General features: G+C 44.1%; 1 protein-coding gene across 1 annotated transcript in view; it reads left to right on the top strand.

The window, feature by feature from the left end:
* The window catches only part of ANK3 (ankyrin 3), a 367,935-nt gene that overhangs the window by 113,887 nt on the left and 232,747 nt on the right, over nucleotides 1-21,301 (top strand). Inside the window, exons 2-5 of the mRNA XM_075534954.1 lie at nucleotides 2,128-2,229; nucleotides 3,307-3,405; nucleotides 3,695-3,793; nucleotides 16,879-16,977. Of these exons, the coding sequence (XP_075391069.1) occupies nucleotides 2,128-2,229; nucleotides 3,307-3,405; nucleotides 3,695-3,793; nucleotides 16,879-16,977 (399 nt within the window). The remainder of the gene's footprint in view (nucleotides 1-2,127; nucleotides 2,230-3,306; nucleotides 3,406-3,694; nucleotides 3,794-16,878; nucleotides 16,978-21,301) is intronic.

Here is a 21,301-nt window from a genome sequence, read left to right on the forward strand (position 1 = left end):
AAGACCTGCTTCTGCATTGCGCGCCTGTCAGCAGCATCCCTTCCCAAATTCCGCAGGCCGCGCCCTGGCCGCCAGCTTCTCTCTGCTGACGATTCGACAGCAGCTGCTTTTCACTGTGCCGGGTAGGTGTCCGAGGTGATCTGAGGGCGGCAGACTTGCAGCAAATGAATTGCACATTTTGCTTCATTTTATAAATCTAGGTTTATTTCCTCCTGCTAGTGCTCCTCGTGCGTTCCCCCAGGTTGTGGACTTGGCCATCTTGAAAATATAGGCAGAGTACCCTTCACAGTCCATGTGCGCCGGCGGCAGCGGTGGTGGTGGAGGTGGAGGTGGAGGTGGAGGTGGTGGTGGAGGTGGAGGTGGTGGAGGTGGAGGTGGAGGTGGTGGTGGTGGTGGTGGTGGTGGAGGTGGTGGTGGTGGTGGAGGTGGAGGTGGAGGTGGAGGTGGTGGTGGAGGTGGTGGTAGTAGTGGTGGTGGTGGTGGTGGTGGTGGAGGTGGAGGTGGAGGTGGAGGTGGTGGTGGTGGTGGTGGTGGAGGTGGTGGTGGAGGTGGTGGTGGTGGTGGAGGTGGTGGTGGAGGTGGAGGTGGTGGTGGAGGAAGAGGTGGTGGAGGTGGAGGTGGTGGTGGTGGAGGTGGAGGTGGTGGAGGTGGAGGTGGAGGTGGTGGAGGTGGTGGTGATGGAGGTGGTGGAGGTGGTGGTGGAGGTGGAGGTGGAGGTGGAGGTGGAGGTGGAGGTGGAGGTGGTGGTGGAGGTAGAGGTGGTGGAGGTGGAGGTGGAGGTGGAGGTGGTGGTGGTGGAGGTGGTGGAGGTGGTGGTGGAGGTGGAGGTGGAGGTGGTGGAGGTGGAGGTGGTGGAGGTGGAGGTGGAGGTGGAGGTGGAGGTGGTGGATGTGGAGGTGGTGGAGGTGGAGGTGGTGGTGGTGGAGGTGGTGGAGGTGGTGGTGGAGGTGGAGGTGGAGGTGGTGGAGGTGGAGGTGGTGGAGGTGGAGGTGGAGGTGGAGGTGGAGGTGGAGGTGGTGGAGGTGGAGGTGGAGGTGGTGGAGGTGGTGGAGGTGGAGGTGGTGGAGGTGGAGGTGGTGGAGGTGGAGGTGGTGGAGGTGGAGGTGGTGGAGGTGGTGGAGGTGGAGGTGGTGGAGGTGGAGGTGGAGGTGGTGGAGGTGGAAGTGGTGGAGGTGGTGGTGGAGGTGGAGGTGGTGGAGGTGGTGGTGGAGGTGGAGGTGGTGGAGGTGGTGGTGGTGGTGGCCGTGATGATGGCGGTGGTGGTGGTTAGGTGCCATTGAGTTGGTTTGAATCTGAGTGACCCAATGTCAGTTTCACGCCGTCGTGTTTGTTGTGCCGTCGTGTTAGCACTGTGGTGACGTGTGTGTTGCTGTGATGCTGGAAGCTGTGTCGCTTTTTCAAATACCAGTAGGTCACCCAACAGGAACAGCTTTCCTCAGAGCGCCCAGACGACGAACAGACTGTAAAGAAAAAATAGGGCATCAACTCTGGAGGAATGACAACCATATGGACAGGAGAGAAGCACCATCCATGCAGACACAGAAATCCTTTCTAAGTCCAGTCCATGCTTTAGCATCTGCTCTGTCATCCATGCAGATACATATTAATCCTTTCCAAGTCCAGTCCATGCTTTAGCATCTGCTCTGTCCTCTAGGGAAATTGAGCGAGTCATTGGCCACAGATTCCTGATGTACAGTAGGACAGCATAAAGTACGTTTCTGAAGGTGTTAATGACACAGTGAACTGTTGTCACTTGGTCCTCATAGGAGACTGGAATGTTGCCGTAGAATGGTGACATCTTCGAGATGTGACCACGCCGATGTCCAAGCATTTTACTCTCTCCAACTTCAGCACTGATTGCGATGCTTGTCCTTTGAGGGAAACTTGCTTTTGAGTTGTGACGTGACAGAAGTCGTCATTTTGTGCAATTGTAGCTACCTTGTGAAGAATTCCTTCTCTTGGTTATTTTACGAAGACTTCCCCCTCGGGGTTTCCCTATTCGAATCAAATCGTTCCACTGAAAACAATTGCCGTTTTACTTTTAGTGTAGTTTGTACTAAAAATCGGGTGCTATCAACATGCTCTTCGCTTCCTTTTTCGTGAACACGCGTTTCTTCTGTGTTGCAGTCGGATGCCAATGCGAGCTACCTCAGGGCAGCTCGAGCGGGGCACGTAGAAAAGGCGCTTGACTACATAAAAAACGGCGTCGACGTCAACATTTGCAATCAGGTGAGTTGCTACCGTTACTTAATTTATGGCGTACTTATTTTAAAAACCAGGCTTAAAAAGTTTTATTCGATAGTATCAATATTTCTCTTTATTTGCAAGTTGGGGTTTTTTTTGCTGTTAAGTTTTACCCGTGTGTTAGTCTGGGTAGACTAGAGCAGGCGTCCTCAAACTATGGCCCGCGGGCCACATGTGGCCCATAGAGGATATTTATCCAGGTGTTTTAGCCCCGTTTTTTGTTTTGTTTTTTTTTACTTCAAAATAAGGTATATGCAGTGTGCATAGGAATTTGTTCATAGTTTTTATAGTCCGGCCCTCCAATGGGTCTGAGGGACAGTGAACTGGCCCCCTGTTTAAAAAGTCTGAGTGTCCCTAGACTACAAAAACAAACTCAGAGACACTCATGTGTAGATAAGAAAAAGCTTTATATACAAGAGCAATTGAATATTGAGAAAATGTTCCAGCCCAGTCCTGGTCAAGTCCATAAGTCCGATATTAGCCCAAATGTCTGATACTATCTCTACAGTCCTCTTCAGACTCACATAACACATGCAATGACGCCCAATGCAGGATGATCAAAGGCCAGTGGGTACAAAGTCTTTCGGATCCAGAGTGCCCTCTCAGCATTGGCAGGGATCTCCACGTGGCTCCTCCAGCTCCCAGGGCACAGGGTCTATCAGCATAGTGACATCTGTCTTGTCAGTAGAGTGTCTCTCAGGGAGTGAGCAGAGAGTCTCTCCCACCTCCAAGGAGGAAAAACCAGATTTCCCAGAATTCACAGGAGAAGACCACACCCACACAAAGGCCTCATTGGCTATGCAATGATTGGCAGGCTAGACTCCACCCCTTCGTTCCCAATCCTCATATAGACACCAGATTGTGTAACTACCACAACCAGCTTGACTTTATCCAGTTATTCTCCCTTTGCTAGAAGAATGCTGCGCAATGTCAGCCTGGCAGCTGGCGTGATGTTAAAAGCACCCCACCCCATTTATCCAAGTCCCCGCAACCCTTTGCTGGTGGGATGGCATCCTGAGAGTTCTCATCTGCTCAGTGATGCTTTCCCATCTCCTTTCTCAGAATGGGTTGAACGCTCTCCATCTTGCTTCCAAAGAAGGCCATGTCGAAGTTGTTTCTGAGCTACTACAGAGAGAAGCCAATGTGGATGCAGCTACTAAGGTCAGTGTCGCGTAAGGTTTTCTAATCGATTACACGCCAGATCCAGTGATGAGTCAGCCCTCCGGAAGAACCAGGGCACAGTGTTCATGAGGCGACTGCCAGCTTTGTCCTCTTCGGGGAATTTTTAAATACGGTTTTTGTTGGTGGTTCTGACGCATGGCAACCCATGTCTGTCAAAATAGAACTGTGTTCCGTTGGCTTAACTGTAGAAGAAGGCTATGTTTTGTAAAATGCCGGAGCACAGAAAGCAGTGTAAAGAGGTGGCTGTATCTTGTTTTCCGTCTGACAGAAAGGAAACACAGCGCTGCACATCGCCTCCTTGGCAGGACAAGCAGAAGTCGTGAAGGTCTTGGTGACAAATGGAGCCAACGTCAATGCTCAATCTCAGGTAACCCTGTGACTCAAATGCGGAGAAATCCTGTGGAGATTATTCTCCACAAATGCTGTTCTCAGGGTTAAATGCCCATTCCACTCCTCGGTCCTTTGGTGACATAATATGAAAAAGCTATATATTCAAAGACTCATTCTATGATTGTAAAATGACTACATCAATATGTAACCTCATTCACAGTACATAACTAGGTGTGAGAAGTAGTGGTTTATTACTATTAGTGTCTAGTCTTAGATCTATGAAACCATGAGACTGGTAGCTGCAGACACAAATTCTTACTGGTCAGCAGTACTAGTGACCCTTATAGTATTGTGTTATCCCAGCTCACGCGCAGTCTCATTCTTTATGAGCTTAGTAAATAAATGGAGATATTCAATTCTTGTTCCTAATAAAGCTTCATTATTTTTCTCTGAAATATATTATACAGATAGGTGTGTGTGTGTGTGTGTGTGTGTGTGTGTGTGTGTGTGTTTTGAGAAAGAGACTACTTGCATATAGCTTGCATGTTACTGTCATGTTGAAAGCTATGCGCCTGTGTTAGGCCAGGTTGACTAGAGAAACAAACCCAGCACTCATATCTGTATAAAAAAGAGCTTTGTATCAAGGAGTAATCTACATCAACTCAGGTTCATAAGACTGACACTAGTCCATAAGGCCTTCTTCAGACTCAGTCAGCCGCAGCCAATGATGAAAGATGCAGGAAGCTCACAGGCCAGTGGGTGAAAGTGTTTGTGGATCCAGTGGGGGTGGAATGATCACAGAGCTCTGGCAGGTCTCAGCGTGGCTCACCAAATGAAAGGTAAAAAGAGAGAGAGGTTGGGAGGTTCCCAGGACCCTCCTGATCACAAGGCCACACCCACCAGGAGATACCATCAAGCTCTGACCTGATTGATAGACTAAACTCCACCCCTACACTTCTACATATCAAGTTGACATGAAGTTATGTAACTGCCACAGCCCCCAGTGTTTCAAGTATTGCCAGAGTCACCCATAGTGGACAGGTTTCAGTGGAGCTTACGGGGAAAGACACAGAAGAAAGTCCTGGCAATCAGCTTCCAAAAGACAGTTGGTTATCGAGGGCTTTGTGAATAGGAGCATGGTCTGCTGTCGTGCCAGAAGATGGAAAGCACCCCAAACCCAGCGTGGGAAGTGCTGCCTCCCCCAAATAAAGGTGAGCTTATGGCACAGATGGAGTAAAACGTACAGGAGAAGGAACAGCCGAAAACATCAATGATTGGGAAGTGGGCTATAAGAAGGATGCAGCTACGAAAATCGCAAGTTGTGAAAAAATAAAATGGAGCTCTGGAAGATCAGCATCATAGGCAACAGTGAGCTGAAATGTACTGATCTTGACCATTTTCAGGCAGATAATCGTGTGGCCTACTGTGCCAGGCATGACTAATTGAATAAGAGTTGCACCTCATCCATCATCAAAAAGAATTTTCAAGATCTCACCCGAAGCACAGTGCTGTCGGTGGTAGGATAATATCTATATATCAAAAGGAAGACCCGTCAGCGTCACGGTATTCGTTTCGATGCACCAAAACTTATTCCACACTTGCAGATGTTACCAACCTCTGCAGTCTGAAACTGATGAAACATGGAATTGTGAGGAGCTGATCATGGTGCCTGGAATTTGAAAGTGGGAAATAAGGGAAGATTTGGGGATGGGAAAATACAGTGTTTGTGTAGAAGTGACATCCGAGAGGGCACGGGAGGATGTGGCCATCTCAGTGGCCTCGTCAGCCTCATAAAGGGTGACTGAACACAGGGATATGGAGCACAAAAATCAATTTGGCTCCATCTGTTGTAAGACACCACGGAGAAGAACCGTGTCGCCAGTGGGAACAAGACCAGGGACCACCTGTAAAGCAGACTACTGTCACGTGCCCATAGGCAAGTTCACATGGAAGCTGAAGAAACCGACACAAATCCACAGGAGTCAAAATATGGTCTTGAGAGGATTTCATCAGAACTGAGACACCAAATCAAAACCGGACTTAACGCTTCAGATAATTGTGAGCAGAGTCCAGGCAAGTTGCGGGATGCCATCAGCATCCGACAGGAAGCAAACAGAAAGGTCTTTATGTAGACGGGAAAGAAAAACAAACCAAAGGAGAGCAAGATGGATGCCGAGAGAGACACTTGAACTTGCTCCTGAACATAAACTAGCTAATGGAAGAACTGATAAACTGAAAGAGCTGGAGAAAAGATTGTAAAAGGCAACTCAAGAAAGCAAAGTGAACAACGTATTCTAATGGCACATGCAAAGACCTGGAATCAGGAAGCCAGACGAGAAGAGCATGCTCACCGTTGCTCGATCTGAAAGAACCGAAGGCAAGCTTCGGGCCTCAGGTTGTAAAATTGAAGTACTCTGTGGTCAAAGTATCGGACACCACAGGAAGTTCCTGAAAAGACGGGGGTGAATGAATCACTTTAGCAAAAATAATTGGTCCGTGTTCAAGCTTTCTAGGAGGCAGCATCTGACCAAGAGCCAAAGGGGTTAAAGGAAAACAATTCAAGCTGGGCTGAAGGCATTGATGGAAAACAGGCCGCAGGAACGGATGCAGCCTCCACTGGGATGTTCAACAACGTGGATGCCCTCCCGGAAGCGCCCACTCATCTGCTCCAAGAGTTTTGGAAAGTAGTAACCTGGCCAGCCAAGTCGAAGAGAGTACCTATTCCGAAGACAAGTGATCCAACACAGTGCGGAAAGTATCTCACAATGTCACTAATATCGCACACAAGTAAAATTTTGCTGAAGATCATTTAAGACATTAGCAGGAATACCTTGACAGGAAACTTCCAGAAATGATGTCAGATTCAGAAGACGTGGATAGCATCACAAAGAATGGGAGTGAAAGCACAAAGACCTGTGGTCATGTACATTGTCCGAGAGGCAGCCATCCAAACAGAGAGAGGGCATATCATGCAACCCCAAATCAGGCAAGGTGTGCGCTAGCACTGTATCCTGCCCCAAGCACGTTCGCTGCCTGTGTCGAGCAAATAACTCAAGAAACTGGAGCATGGAAAGAAGAGTGAAGCGGCAGAATGGGAGCAAGAGGCGTGAACAACTGCGCTGTGCAGATGACGCAACCTTGCTTGCTTGCTGAAAGCAAAGGAGGCTTGAAGCACTGACAGATAAAGATCAAAGCCGAGGGCCTTCACTATGCATTACACCGAAACAACGAGAAGACAAAAATGCTCAGACCTGGGCCGCTAAGCAGCCTCATGATAAATGGAGGAGTGATTTCATTGTACTTGAGTCCAAGTCAAACCCATAGAAGCAGTAGTCAAGAAATCAAGTGATGGGGGTTACACTGGGGGAAATATGAAGTAAACGACTTATTCAAACTGTTAAAAAAAAAAAAGACAACATCTTATGAACTAAATGTGACGCAAACCACGGCGTTTTTACCGACCTCGTGTGCATGAAAAAACTGGGCACTGAATAACTAAAGAAGACCCAAAAAGCATTGATGAACTTGAATTATGGTGTTTGCAAAGAATTCTGACTATCCCACGGACTGCCAAAAGAACAAACAAATCTGTCTTGAAATAAGTACAGCTGGAATGCTCCTCAGAAGTCATTGATGAGACTTCATCACATATGTTTTTGATCTGTTATCAGATGGGACCAGACCCTGCAGAAGGACATCATACCTGGTGTAGTAGAGATTCAACTTGACAGAGAAAAATCCTCATTGAAATGGATTGGCCCAGGGGTTGCAACAATTGACATAATCGTGAGGATGGAGCAGACCTCGGCAATGTTTCATTTTGTAGTGTGGAGGATTTATGTATTGGGTTGTAGGTTGAGACTTATGGTAGTTACATAATCTGTTGTCAACTTGAGACTTGAGAGTGAAGGTGGAGTCTATGTATAGCTGCTGAGGAGATAAATAATTCACTGTGACGGGATACTCACTCCCTGAGAGACATTGCTGTTGACAAGACGCATGGCCACGTGGAGACCCCTGCCAGTGCTGAGATGCTTACACTGCCACTGGATCCACAAGACTTTCCACAACTGGCCTGTGACCTTCTGCATGAAGCGTCATTGCATGTGTTTTGTGAGTCTGTAGAGGACTTTGTAGATAGGTATCAGACAGAGGAACTTCTATTGGAATTATGGACTTGATCTGGACTGGACTGTTTTCTCAATATTCAATTACTCTTGTTTATCAAGCTCTTTCTTATACACATGAGTCTCCCTGGATTTGTTTCTCTGGTCTACCTGGACTGACACAAGACTCACACTCTAACCTGACTCCATGGCACCTAACAGTAACAGATAGGTATACATACATATCAGACATTCTGGTATGTTTGAATAAACTTTAAAACTGCACATACCCTAACTTTTCCAAATTGTCTATGATGGATGTACTCAAAATTTTATTTAGTGAGTCATTTTTGAGCTCATTAAGGCATTCATGAAATACCAAAAAGCCCAAATAGTTTAATAAACTTTGGTTTTAAAACAATTAGCACTATGTTGTTAGTTTTAAAATAGTATTTTCTTTATCCAAGCCTTTGTTACCTCAGTCTCTGTAGATGTGAAGTTGTACATCATCATCAGCAGACAAAACTACTCACTAAGAAACTGATCACTTTTAAAACTGGTCACCATGTAAGCAATCCACCCAACTGAACACTGACATCTGCCCCTGTTGTGGGCTGGTTTCAATATCGAGGGTGTTGGCATTGAGTTAATCCATTATAGAACAATACTTCAAGTCTTGGAAAAGATGAAGAATGTTGTAAAGTAAGTGAGAATGGCGTAGGAGAAATGCTAGGTACATGCAGGGGCTTTAACATGCTAGTGGAAAAAAAGATTTTAGCTTGTAATTCTACTTTCCATGAACTTATGAAGGTCCCTCATAAAGTTCCTGCCAGACTCTGCGGAGGTGGCTTTCTAGAAATGGTGCACCTGACAGCATCCCAAGAGCAAGAATGATTTCCTGATAGATGTCTCCAACAAGAGTAATACAGAAGATCGAATTAAGAACAATCATTAGATGAACTGCAGTTCCATTGAGCCCTGGTGGGGCTGTCAGATACGCTTTGGTACCACAAGGCTGGCAATTCAAAACTATCAGCCACCGTGATGGGAGAAAGATGAGACTGTCTGCTTCCATAACTCTTACAACCCCGTGGCTGGTGTCTATGAGTCGGAATTGACGTTTCAAGTTGGTTTTGATTCAACTAATGGCATGGCCTCATACTTTTTTGCAAAAATTCTGTCTTTTTTCCTTATTCTGGGATATCAGAAGTGAACTAAAGGACATCAGGATATGATGTGAAGTTTATTTAAATGGTATATTTTTTCCACACAGCACACTTGATTTGGTTTATTCTTTGCTCATACTGACAATTAGCACACGGGTATGGTTATTGCCTCGCCCCATTGCGATGGGGCTTAAGGCACTCTACCTCCTTGACTCTGACTCATAGAGACCGACCCCGCAGGACGATGCCCGCTGCTTCATAGGCTGGCCTAGTCTGTAACCACAGCCTTCCCAGCACAGCAGCTGGGTGCCTTGAACCTCTGGCTTTTTGGTGTGTCACAGCTGAGGGCTTTAACCACGGAGCCACCTGGGCTCTCTCCGCGATGGCATCCCAAACTCCACACTCATTGCCATCGAGTCCATGCTGACTCGTCGTGTCCGCCCTGTAGGTTTCAGAGACTGACCGTTTACCAGAGTAGACAGCCCGGTCTTTCTTGCGCGGAGCAGCTGGTGGCTTTGTGTAACCACCATGCCCCCGGGCATCTTGCTGTACCTTTTGTTCTACCATGTACATTTATTTCCAGAATTTCCCAGGCTATCTTTCATGATAAGGCCCCGGTGAAGCTTTTCTCCCCTTAGTCAGTATGAAACTTCTCTATCTCTTTTAAGTGCACTTGCTTTCAGTGACCTTTTCCAGTACTGATTATTTTGGGAAAATACGAGCCTCCCGTTTTTTATGAGTTCAAGGATTTCCAGGGACTTCCTGATGGCGATGATGGCTCTAGTGCCCTCAAGTGTTCAGATTGGGAACTGCACAGTGCTTCCAACCACAGGCTTCTTAGCTAATTTCCTTTAGTTCCCAATGATTGGGCACTGGTCCAATTTGTTCCATAAATACCTATGAGCATTCATTTGGAGTGATATTAATTTTCCAAAATCAGATCATGTAAAATTGAGTGCCGCTGAGCGCATTGCTTTATAAGCACAGACTGCTGCCGGTTGTTCAAACCCACCAGCCTCTCTGAAGCAGAAAGCTGAGACTATCTGCTCCCATGAAGTCTTCAGCCCCAGAAACCTCGTGCATCAGAATCAACTCATCAACTCGACGGCAATGGTAGAATGCTTTTCATGAGGCTCGTACCAGCTGTCTACAATAATATTATCGTGCTTGAGATTGATTTTATTTAATGACTCCATATTTTATTAGGATACAGCTAGTTAGGTTCTGAGATAGTGGGAAACGATTCCATATATTTCTCACCACCTTCTTGCTCCCATGGAGGAAAAATACTTTTGTTTTAACGTGCTCCATAATCTTGATTACATTCATAGTTTCGATCTTCTCTGCAGAATCTGGAAGAAGCTGCATTTGTGATGAAGTTCTAATCAATTTTGATTTCGGTGTGTACACATTCTTTACTGAGAGTGAAACGAGGGAGAACATTGGCTGTGAAATTCCCTCTCCACTCCCCAGAAGGCACAGCAAAGCATTCCTGTAATGCCTTCTGAGCGGCATCATCCTGTGGATAGCATAAGTAATGAGATGGCCAAGCAGCAGAGTGGCGTTTCCCTGATGACTCCCCGTGGCGGTTCTTCATTCCCTGCCTCCGTGCTCTGGATGGGACCAGTCTGACCTGTGCCCTCCATCACACCTAATTCCAACCAATCTTTTAGATGAATCCATGCAAACCCGTCACCGCGACTTGAATATCTCATTGAGAACAGCACTTTAAATATACAAAGGATGGCTATAGGAAATTAGGCACTTCTAGATAAATATGATGAAATGGAATCATAAGATTTTATGTTGGGGGTTGGGTATTAAGCAGCATGCCTCACTATATCCATAAAATTTTATGTCTGCAGATTGCATGCTTATAATAACACTACTCTACATACTCAGCACAGAAGGTATTGAAGATAGTGAATAAAATCAGACATCAAATAGCATACTTGCTCTATCAAATAGCTGCTCTGTCTTTTCAGATTCGAGCCTATTGTTGCTACAGAAAGAAAATGTAAATCAGACACCCATATGTTCCCTTCTGGCCAGCTCTTTGATTTGGAAGCTTTCTAAATTAGGAAATTAATATAAACACTGGTGTGCTTTATTTCTTTCTTAAGGGAAAAGGAGTATCCTTTCTGAAGTCTTACCATTATAAAAATCCAGGTGCTCCTTCAAGGAAAGTCATTACACTTGGGATTATTTGTTCCTTCAGTCTTTTTTTCCCTACTGAGTAGTAATATCTTTATTTATTTTTTCTAATGGGTGCTTATAATTTTCTCCCTGAATCAAAACTAATTATTCTACATGTATTCTAATGCCTTTTTGACCTTTCCTTGGGAGATGAAATTTTGCTTCCATTTGTGGTTCTTTTCAAAACCAAACTCACTACCATTGAATTGACTTTGACCCACAGTACAGACCTTCCCCCAAAGGTTCCCGAGACTGCATAGAGCCCCACAGAAACAGACTGCTTCCGCTCTCTGCAGTTGGTAAATTTGCAGGGTCGCCCTTTCAGATAGCAATCCAATGCTTAACCCATGGTGCCAGCAGGACCCTTGCGATTATTTCTAGTAAAGCAAATGAAGGAAATTTGTGCAAAAAGGAACATTTGTTAGAATCGCGTGGGAGGACATAGAGAATAGGAGAGCTCCCTAAAGAACTTTGAGAACGTTTTGGGAAGTAGAGAGTCGGGTTGGGGAAGGTGGCGACTTCATTGTTCAAGAAAGGCTGTCCTTTGATAGCACCCTTGAAACTATTGGATTCACACCAGGGCTACAGGAGTGAGCAGGTAAATCAGATTTTTGGTGGGGTACAGTTCACCCCTTAACAAGTGGGCATTGGAAGCATCTTCGGTGTGCAGTGGTAAAGTCCTTGGCTGTGAACCACAAGGTCAGTAGTTTGGTCCCGCCGGCCACCCTTTGGGAGGAAGATGTGGCCGTCTTTATCGGTAAAGAGTTAGAGTCTTGGAAACCCTCCTGGGCAGGTCTGATCTGCCCTGTAATACCAGCTTGTTGACAATGGGTGTGGCTTCTGTTTTGCTGTCTGGCTTTGGTGGGGGGTGGTAGAGGTGACTTAAAGACCCATTGGTCAGAGAACAGGAGCCCTGGTGGCACTGTGGTTTAAGCACTTGCCCGCTCACTCAAAGCAACCCACTGACCACTCTGCAAGAGAAAAAGACAGCTGTCTGCTTCCATAAAGATCGGTGGTCTAGGAACCCCAGGGGGCAGGTCTACCCTCTGAGTTGGAATCAACCCGAAGACACCGAGTTTGATTTTGTTGCTTTTATGGTAGAGAACAATGCCAAGAAGGATGGACACTCACCGGAAGGAGCAACAGAAGATACCCGGGACATGTGCTACCCCAGCCTCAGTTAAAAGGGGCAAGGCAATTGGTCACAGAGACATTGAGACTAAGACAAGTCTTGGCTACACAACAGGGGCGAGACCATTCACGAAAAGGAATGGATACGATATTGCCAACTGAAGGAGAACCAATGTGGGTGGCCATTGACGAAAACCACAGATTAGCAGTAGCAGACACCCCTCCCCGTCCAAAGTGCTCAGAAGGAAACTCACCTTTTCCTGATGGAAACCAGCAGGTTATGGACAGGGACAGCAGCACTAGAAGGAAACCACGCCGAAAAAGATGAGCTTCTTTCGGTTAATACCCTTAGGATAGCAAGCATCAAAAGGAAGGGGAAGTCGGTCGGGTAAAATAATTCATTACAGGGCTACAGCTTGCTGGTTTGTCTACAGATGACTTCTGAGTAAGCCCAGTTCTACTAGTCTCATATGCTGAAGTTGTAGAAATAACCTGTGGAAAGATAGGAAACCTTTACATCTTAAGGATCTGTCTCTGAGGCTCCAATTCTGGGAGAGTGGCCTCTCCTTTAACCTCCATGCCTGACTCTGGGTTTTCTTCCCCGGCTGTGAAATGATTGTTTCTGGGGGGCGGCTCCAGGACACACAGTGAAGCGGAATCCAGCTCTCTGCTGCTGGTAGACCAGTGTTTTTTAAGTGATCTTGAGCCACAGCAGATTTCTTTCACCCTAAAGTTGAGGGCTTAATCCTATAAATTATTGGTTGATTTGTATACTTAGAAGATCTATATCCATTTTGGATTTTTTCCTTAAGAAACTTTGTTCCTGAAGAGAGACAGCAGCTGGTGTAAGACATGAAAAAAAATTATAAATTATCAAAGGTTCATGAGGGAGGGAGGGAGGAAGAATGGGGAAGAAAGGGGGAAAATGAGGAGCTGATACCAAGGGCTCAAGTAGAAAGAAAAGGTTTTGAGAATGATGATAACAAATGTGCTTGACACAATGGATGGATATATAGATTGTGATAAGGGTTATACAATCCCCCAAATAAAATTATTTTTAAAAGAAAGAAACTTTATTCCCCATCCTCTGAACTTTAACTCTGAAATTAGAAATCCCCCAAAATTGCATCTAATGAGGACAGATTGATTCTCAGTAGTTAATATAGCTGTCGGTTGTCATTTTTTCTTGACTTTTTTTTGTTGTTCATCTTTTTAAAAAATCTTTAAATCAACTAAAGATTAAATACTCTCCCCCCCCCCCAAGGAAAATGGCAAAGGTAGTCCTAATGTGCCTTTTAGCTTCCCACATGGCAAACCAAACTCCGCCTTCAAGTGGATTCCTTCCGTAGCAATGCCGTGGGCAGAAAGAACTGTTCCTATCGGTTCCGAGACGAGATCTTGACTAGAGCAGGAAGCCTCATCTTTCTTTCATGGGACAGCTGGTAGGCTCAAACTGCTGACCTCAGGATTTATAGTCAAACTCCTAATCCCCTTTGACAGAATTTAGAAAGACTAAAAACACACAAATCACCTTTCACTCATTCCATGCGTAAGTTCTGCATGTGGATGCAGCCTTTCATGTATACAGAATCAGTGCTGTGACAAGGTAGACAAGGGTGTTACTAGGTACACAATTTCAAAAGAAAGGGTGTGAGGGATCAAACATCCTACTTACAGTATTATACCTCTTCTAATCTTCTGTTTCCAACTTCACCTCGGGAAGCAGGTAGCCTAGTGTGCTGTAGTAAGGGCCGATGAGTGAAGTCCGTATGCTGTGATAGATTGTCATAAGGTTTCACTCCTGGCTGAGCTAGGACTTTTTCAAATTTCTCTCCAATTCTTAGCTAAAAAACACATGAGTGAGGTCTGTAACAACTACATGATGGGGAACTAAGGGTGCCATCAGATAAACACTGGGTTGCTAACCACAAAGTCAGCAATTCAAACTCACCAGCTACACCTCAGGCGGAAGATGAGGCTGTCTCTTCCCATAAAGCTGTATGGTCCAGAAGCCCTATGGAGTGGTTATACTCTGCCAGGTAGGGTCACTGTGAGTCAGAATTGACTCAATGGCAGTGACTACGGTAATCATGTACTATCTGATACTTGTAATAAAGAATATAATCCTTTAATATTTAATAACATTTTCATTTTGAATATTATTTGGAGTGATATAATCTTTATAATAAGATTTCCAGTAAATTCGTTTAAATAGAACTTTAATTTGAAAAATGGAATCGCAGAATTTACTTGAGTTTGAAAGTTATTTAATATTTCTATCATATAATAAACAATAAACATACAAATGTTTGGTAAATATATACACAATAAAAATTTTAGGTAGTATAATACTTTGTAGCTAATTTTAACAATAGCTTTTACTAACCAAAGTTATATTAGCCATGATTTGTAGCAAAGTATAATTCTACAAACTATAATATTGATAAAGAATATTTTGTATTTACTTTTATCTCTCCTTATCATAACCTGCAGTTGTGCAGTGCTTTATAATGTGCAGTGTGTGAGAAAATGAGATAGTCCTGATGTCAGTTCAGCTCTGTAGGGTAGCCAGCATATGTTTTATTAATTCCTGAAAGTACCGTTTTGGTAACTTGTCATCAGAACCAGTATGGGAAAATATATGGTTGGGAGGCATGGAAGAGCATCAGTGAGCTCCTTCAGGAGCCTGCAGTGTCAGACCAGACACTAGCAGGACCTTAAAGAGCCTTTACAGACACAGGCGCTCAACGATGTGGTTGCGGGCTGTTTGAGTGGGGGCCTGCCATCTTTCAGGGGGACGCCAATCTGTGAAGCTTTGCTTTACTGCTACGTAAGTTTACCCCATTTTGAAACAAAGGAACCAAGCCTTATGCACAACAAGTTATTACCACATCCACCTTCTTTTGCTATCTGTGCAGCACTAGCCCCCGCTCCTACTCCCACGCCACAGAGTTGGTGCCAACTCATAGTGACCCTTGATAGCGTTTCCAAGACTGTAGTCTTTATGGGAGCAACAGCCTCTTCTTTTTCCAGCAAGGTGGCTGACGGGTTTGAATTGCCAACCTTTGGTTAACCTGTAGGTAGCTTCCCCGTGCCTATTCGACACCACCACCAGAATGTTACTGATAAGGCTAAATAAGAATCATATACACTTGGTCCAAATGACACACAATTTCTTAACAACAGGCATGCATGCATCACATTTGCAAGCCAGGGAGTCCCTGTATAGATGTGTGTGCTTGCACTCACACATGCCTACACACCCACATACACTTACACACCCACATATGACAGCTAGGTAGATGGATGACATAGGCATGGGTGGGTGAGTGGACGTATAGAAGAATGGATGGATGGATATATTTTGGACATAAACAGATTATACCTCTTAGAGTGAGCATGAAATGCAAGAAAGGGGATTTACAGCAAACCATTGGTCTAATCAGCCTCTCCTTTAAATTCAAATTTGTGTTAGGGTTCTCTAGAGAGACAAAACCAGATTGCTAGTAATTCTATAAATAGATAGATAGATAAACACAAGAAATAAACAGTTAAATTATAAGGCAGTATAAATGGCTCAGTACAACTCACTCCCATGAGAGAGTTGTGAGACACTGGCCATCCTTCAAGTCTTGAGGGCCACCGGGTAGTCCTCTGAAGAGCAATTCAGGCTATCCGGGTACAGGCAGCAAACAGCAACAGTCAGCCAGATGACAGGGTCTGACAGTCCCCAGCCCAAGAGATGTAAATTCCAATTGTGTGGAGAAGTAGGTCTTGAAGGAACCTCAAATTACATTGACACAGTCCACGGGTTAGGTGTCCCACAGGTAGTGTAGCTTGCAAATTGAGGCAAAGAACAAGCAAGGCAGCCGCACACTGGTCCAAGGATCAAAGAGCAAGAGACGAGAAAGGCGAGGCTCACCGAGCCATTTATCTCTCCACCCTTCAATTAATCCCATATGTATTTATCGGCCAGGTTGGCACTATAAACTAACTACCTCAGAATTATACCATCTTAGCAACTGGTGTTTCTACTTTTTCTCTAAGTGACCTCTATATTTGGTAAACTTGAAGCTATTTTAATTTTTATTCCCAAAGCAGAAACTATTTCAGATGCTTAATTTTATATGAAAATATTATATTTTCATGTGAACTACATAATTAGTACTTCGCAGCTATGATGATAAAGTGCATTCTTTTCTATTTTCTCCATCAGTTGGTCTAATCTTGTACTAATGGTAGGTCAGTAAACTGTTGATGACTGAATGAATGTACTTATTTATCTGAAATGGTTGTATTTGTCTGCCTTACACTTAAACTATTAATTATGAACTACATTTAAATGAAATTATTACATAATTGTGAATGAAGCTTTAGTTATGAGTTATATAGGAATTTCTACATTAAGCGTTATTAAAAATCTTGCATGTGAGCATTTCTTGGAAGGTATACTCCCATCAGTAAAGTAGGAAAAGTAGACTGGTTTTAGAAAGCGACAAACCTTTTTGTGTTTAACCTTCCAGAATGGCTTTACTCCGCTGTATATGGCAGCCCAGGAGAACCACCTGGAAGTTGTCAAGTTCCTTCTTGACAATGGTGCGAGCCAGAGCCTGGCCACAGAGGTAAGAACCCTTGGTTTGTACTATGGGGAAGTTCACAAGCTCGTTGGGCGCTCTCCTCTTCTGGAGTTGTAACCTTAAGAACTTGCCCTATTGGTATTTCAATTGCAGTTATATATTAATTCACATGTTTTTATGAAATGCATTATATTGCATCTGAGGGAGCTCTAAAAAGTTCGTGGAATATGGAATAAAAAGATCGTGGAATTTCCCCCACAAACTTTCTGAAGCCCTCTCATATGTGTATGTGCAGTCGATTATGACTAACTGTGGCCCCAAAGGATGGGGTAGAATCATCCTATGGGCTTCCAAGACTGTAACTCTTTGCAGGAATGGAAAACCTGATATTTCTCCCATAGAATGACTGCTGGTTTTGAACTGCTGACCTTGGGGTTAGCTGCTCAACAGGTAACCCAACTCTGCCACCAAGGATCTTATTGCATTCCATTTTTAAATGCTTGACTCTGCCCTATAAGTGAGCCATGTATTTAACATTGTTTGAAGACACTATTGTGGCCTTAAAATTTTGTTTCACAGGCAACCATGGTTTTCTAAGCATTCCAGTGGATAACACTGGTTTTAAATCTATTTTTATACAAATTTAAGTTAACCTAATTATAACAACATTTTTAATTCATGTGTCTAAACAAAACTATCAATAAGCCTATCACTTTTGAGTCGATTCCAATTCACAGTGACCCTGCTGCCCTAGAGGGTTTCGGAGGCCTAACCTTTTTAAAACCAGATTGCCCATCTTTCTCCTGTGGAGCAGCTGGTGGACTTGAACCACCAACCTTTAGGTTAACGACTGAGCATTTAACTCCTGTGACATTGGAACATAATAAAAACCTTTTTAAAGTATTAGTAGAAGTGGAATTTGCAAATAGCTTTGCGATCTGGAAGAATTACTTGGAAATAGAAAATATGTGTGCTATTGGAACAGACCTAGATAATATAGTTTATTTTTTAATAATATTGATGAAAGATTGTGATCACATGTGGAGTGTTTTTGTATTAGCACTACAGATTCATTGTAAATAATAAAGAACCAGTATGGTGTATTCTTTAGTTTCACCAAAATCATAAATTAGAGCAGATTCGAGGTTCTCTAGCCATGAAACCACTACTCTCTCTTGAGTTCTGATGCATTTCATGTCCCAGGAAAGATGACAAAAAGGAACCACAGACAATTTCATCCAAGTTTTGAGATGGTGCTTTCTGGGAAATCGCAAAATAATTGAACAGGCAGTTAACACACAAAACAACCCACAAATTAAAACACACACACAAAATAACTATAAATTCATGAAAAGGTTCACATGCTGACTTATCAAATAAATGAAAATGTATTAAACAACTGACAAGGGTTCTAATCTTTTGCCATTTGATAAGACAAAAAATTGAGAAGAAACTGATATTCCTACAATATTGATGAAATTGATTACATGACTTTTGTAGAACATTTGACAATCATTACCAAAAATTTATATTCACATAAACCCTTGCAATTCTATCTCTAGGAATTTGTATTACTGATATATTGCAGGAGAGTACAAAACAGCTATAGGAGAATATTCACCAACATAATTACTGATCCTTTTTAAAACCTGGAAAGGACTTTAACATGTGCCAATAGGGGAACTGTTCAATAACTACTGGCATATTTATACAACAAAATGCTTTTCAGTCTAATTAAAGATCAGCACAATAAGTGCAAACACAGGCTTATCCAAAGCCTGTTTTCTTCAGGAAGTTGCCCTGAGGAGTTGTGGGCAGTCCGAGCCCCAAGCCTGGAAAGACACACAGTTGCTGGGGGCACCGGGGGGATGGATCAAGCTGTAGTTTCTAGGTCAGGAGAAGCACGCTCTCGGGTTCAGATAGGAATACCGAGTGACATAGTGACCCTAGTGTTTTCATCGCCTTCGCAGGGCAGTTAGCGTTCTATTTTAGACTGTGAGGCGTGAACAATAAAATAGCTCTCCTATAACAATAAATCTCAGCTCAATGTCCTGACAGTAGGTTTGAATTTAGCACATAACCAGATCCACAGTAAGTCACTGAGTTCTCCAGAATTTTTAAAGATCAGGCAGACTCAAGAGAGGAATTACAACTAACTGTTCGGAAAAATAGTACGTCAGCTCCTCAAACCACTAAAGCAATGTGCTCTTTAGGGTTGGCAAGGACGGTATACATACTACATAGACATCGAAAGATTTTACTCTCACACAAATGCAGGTCCATATTAATTTCGTATAAGAAAGAAATGTGTTATACAAAGAAATACTACTTCCCTCTAATAAGGCCTCACCTCCAGGCCTTCATGACGGTGTTTGATATATCGGAATACAGTAGGTAAGTCATTACCTCTCACTGAAGATTTATCATTTCCACTGGCTATTGGTATTAAAGAATAACACCCCCCAAAATTGAAAATGCTTTATTTGTACAATGTGAATAGACTCTCCTCTAAATATAGTATTGCTTCTTATTATCAAAGATGCTGATACATATCTAGAAGTTTATGTTTATGGAGCAAACTCTGAAGGCTGTTCGGCTGGGTTGTCTAGAAAGACAAACCCAGTGACCCTCATGCATGTGTATGAGAAGGCCTCCTGGACCAGTCCAGCTCAAGTCCAAGTGTCTGATGGTGGCCTGGGCCCTTGTCAGGCTCTCATGGCTGCGGGCTGATGACGCCGGAGGGGTAGTAGGAAGCAGGGTGAGCCTTAGGTGATGGCTGCAGAGTCCCATGGACCCAAGTTCGGTGGAAACCTGGCCGGCACTGACAGCCTTCCAGGTTGTCAAACCACAGGGGCCCGCCCTGGCGGCAGACTTGCAGGCCAAGCAAGCAGAAGGGGCCGGGGCAGAAAGAGGAAGAGATTTATTTTCTCATGGACTTTCTTATAGAAAGGCCGCAGCTCCAAGGAGGCACCATCAGGCTGCGACCGGAATGATGGGTCGACCCTCCACATTCACAGAGGTCAAGGTGACATAGTATCTAACTGGCACAGAGACTATGGTTTTTAATGGTTACTTAAAATAGTGGCTATTTAATAAGAAATTTTAATTTACTAAATAATGGGAGGTTTTCCAATTCTTTCAGCACACTTCTTTCTTTCCTCCTTTTCTGGTAAGCCGTCCACACAGTATGTCCTATGTGGATGTATGGAGTCTTTAAGATGATTGTGATTTCTGAGACATTTTCCATATGAGTGTGTGCATCGCGCCCTTTCTGTGTGCAGCTTCCGTCTTTTGCCATCCAGATTTCGAAGCATGGGGTAAATTCAATGGCTCGATTGTTCTACAAATAAATGAAGTAGCTGGTGTTGGCCAAAGGGCCCTGTGTGCTGTGGGGTCAACATGAGGCAGCTAAGCTCAAGGTCAGCCTTTCAAGCACACCAACCACTCTGCAGGAGCAAGATGAGGCTCTTCACTCCTGTAAAGAGGGACAGCCTCTGAATCAGAATCAACCTGATGCTGGGGGGCGGGGGTGTCTTCAAACATGATGCTTTCTCTGTTGGACATATGACACACTGTGAATGTACTTCCTGGGGCCACCGGGCATAGATTCCACCCACATGGTACTCAAAGCCCACCTCCTTTCTGCGTTATATATTTTTTATTAAGAATAACTGCACCCAGCTATTTAAACTACTATTTAAATGTGAGTTGGAAACAAAATCTGGAGCCACTAATTTTAGCTACTAACACCTCGGAGCTGGTATCTTTGAGCCTTTAATTGGCTCGTGTCGGAAGCACATTGATGTTGGTGCTAATCTTCTCAGTTGCGGTGTATTTGCTGGTGTAAAGGTCGTTTCCTTTCAGTGTAAGCCCCATGGACGGAAGGGTTCCTGTCGCTGGAGAGGTAGCCATCTTGTTTTGAGCCAGAACAAAGGCGGGCTGACGGTTTCACGCGTTAGATTCGTTCAGGTTTTAGAAGTCAGATGCAGAGTTAACCCCTAACACGCATGTTTCCTGTCACCAAGTGGTCCTTAGAAATGTGTATTTTTCCATTTAAAGAAAATAAGAAAAATAAAAGAAAATAAAATGATATAAAAAACACTAAATGATAAAATCATAGATGTGCTGCTAAGCCCAATAAGAAACAGGAGGGAGGGGGAATCCAGGACAGATGAACCCCTGGGGACCCATGGTGTGAGTGGCGATACTTGGAGGGTGGAGGGAGGGTGGGGTACAAAGGGGGAACCGATCACAAGGATCTACATATAACCTCCTCCCTGGGGGACGGACAACAGAAAAGTGGGTGAAGGGGGACGTCGGACAGTGTAAGACATGACAAAGTCATACTAATAATTGATCAGTTACCCAG

This window comes from Tenrec ecaudatus, chromosome 16, assembly GCF_050624435.1.
Source record: "Tenrec ecaudatus isolate mTenEca1 chromosome 16, mTenEca1.hap1, whole genome shotgun sequence".
NCBI classification, from domain to species: Eukaryota; Metazoa; Chordata; class Mammalia; order Afrosoricida; family Tenrecidae; genus Tenrec; species Tenrec ecaudatus.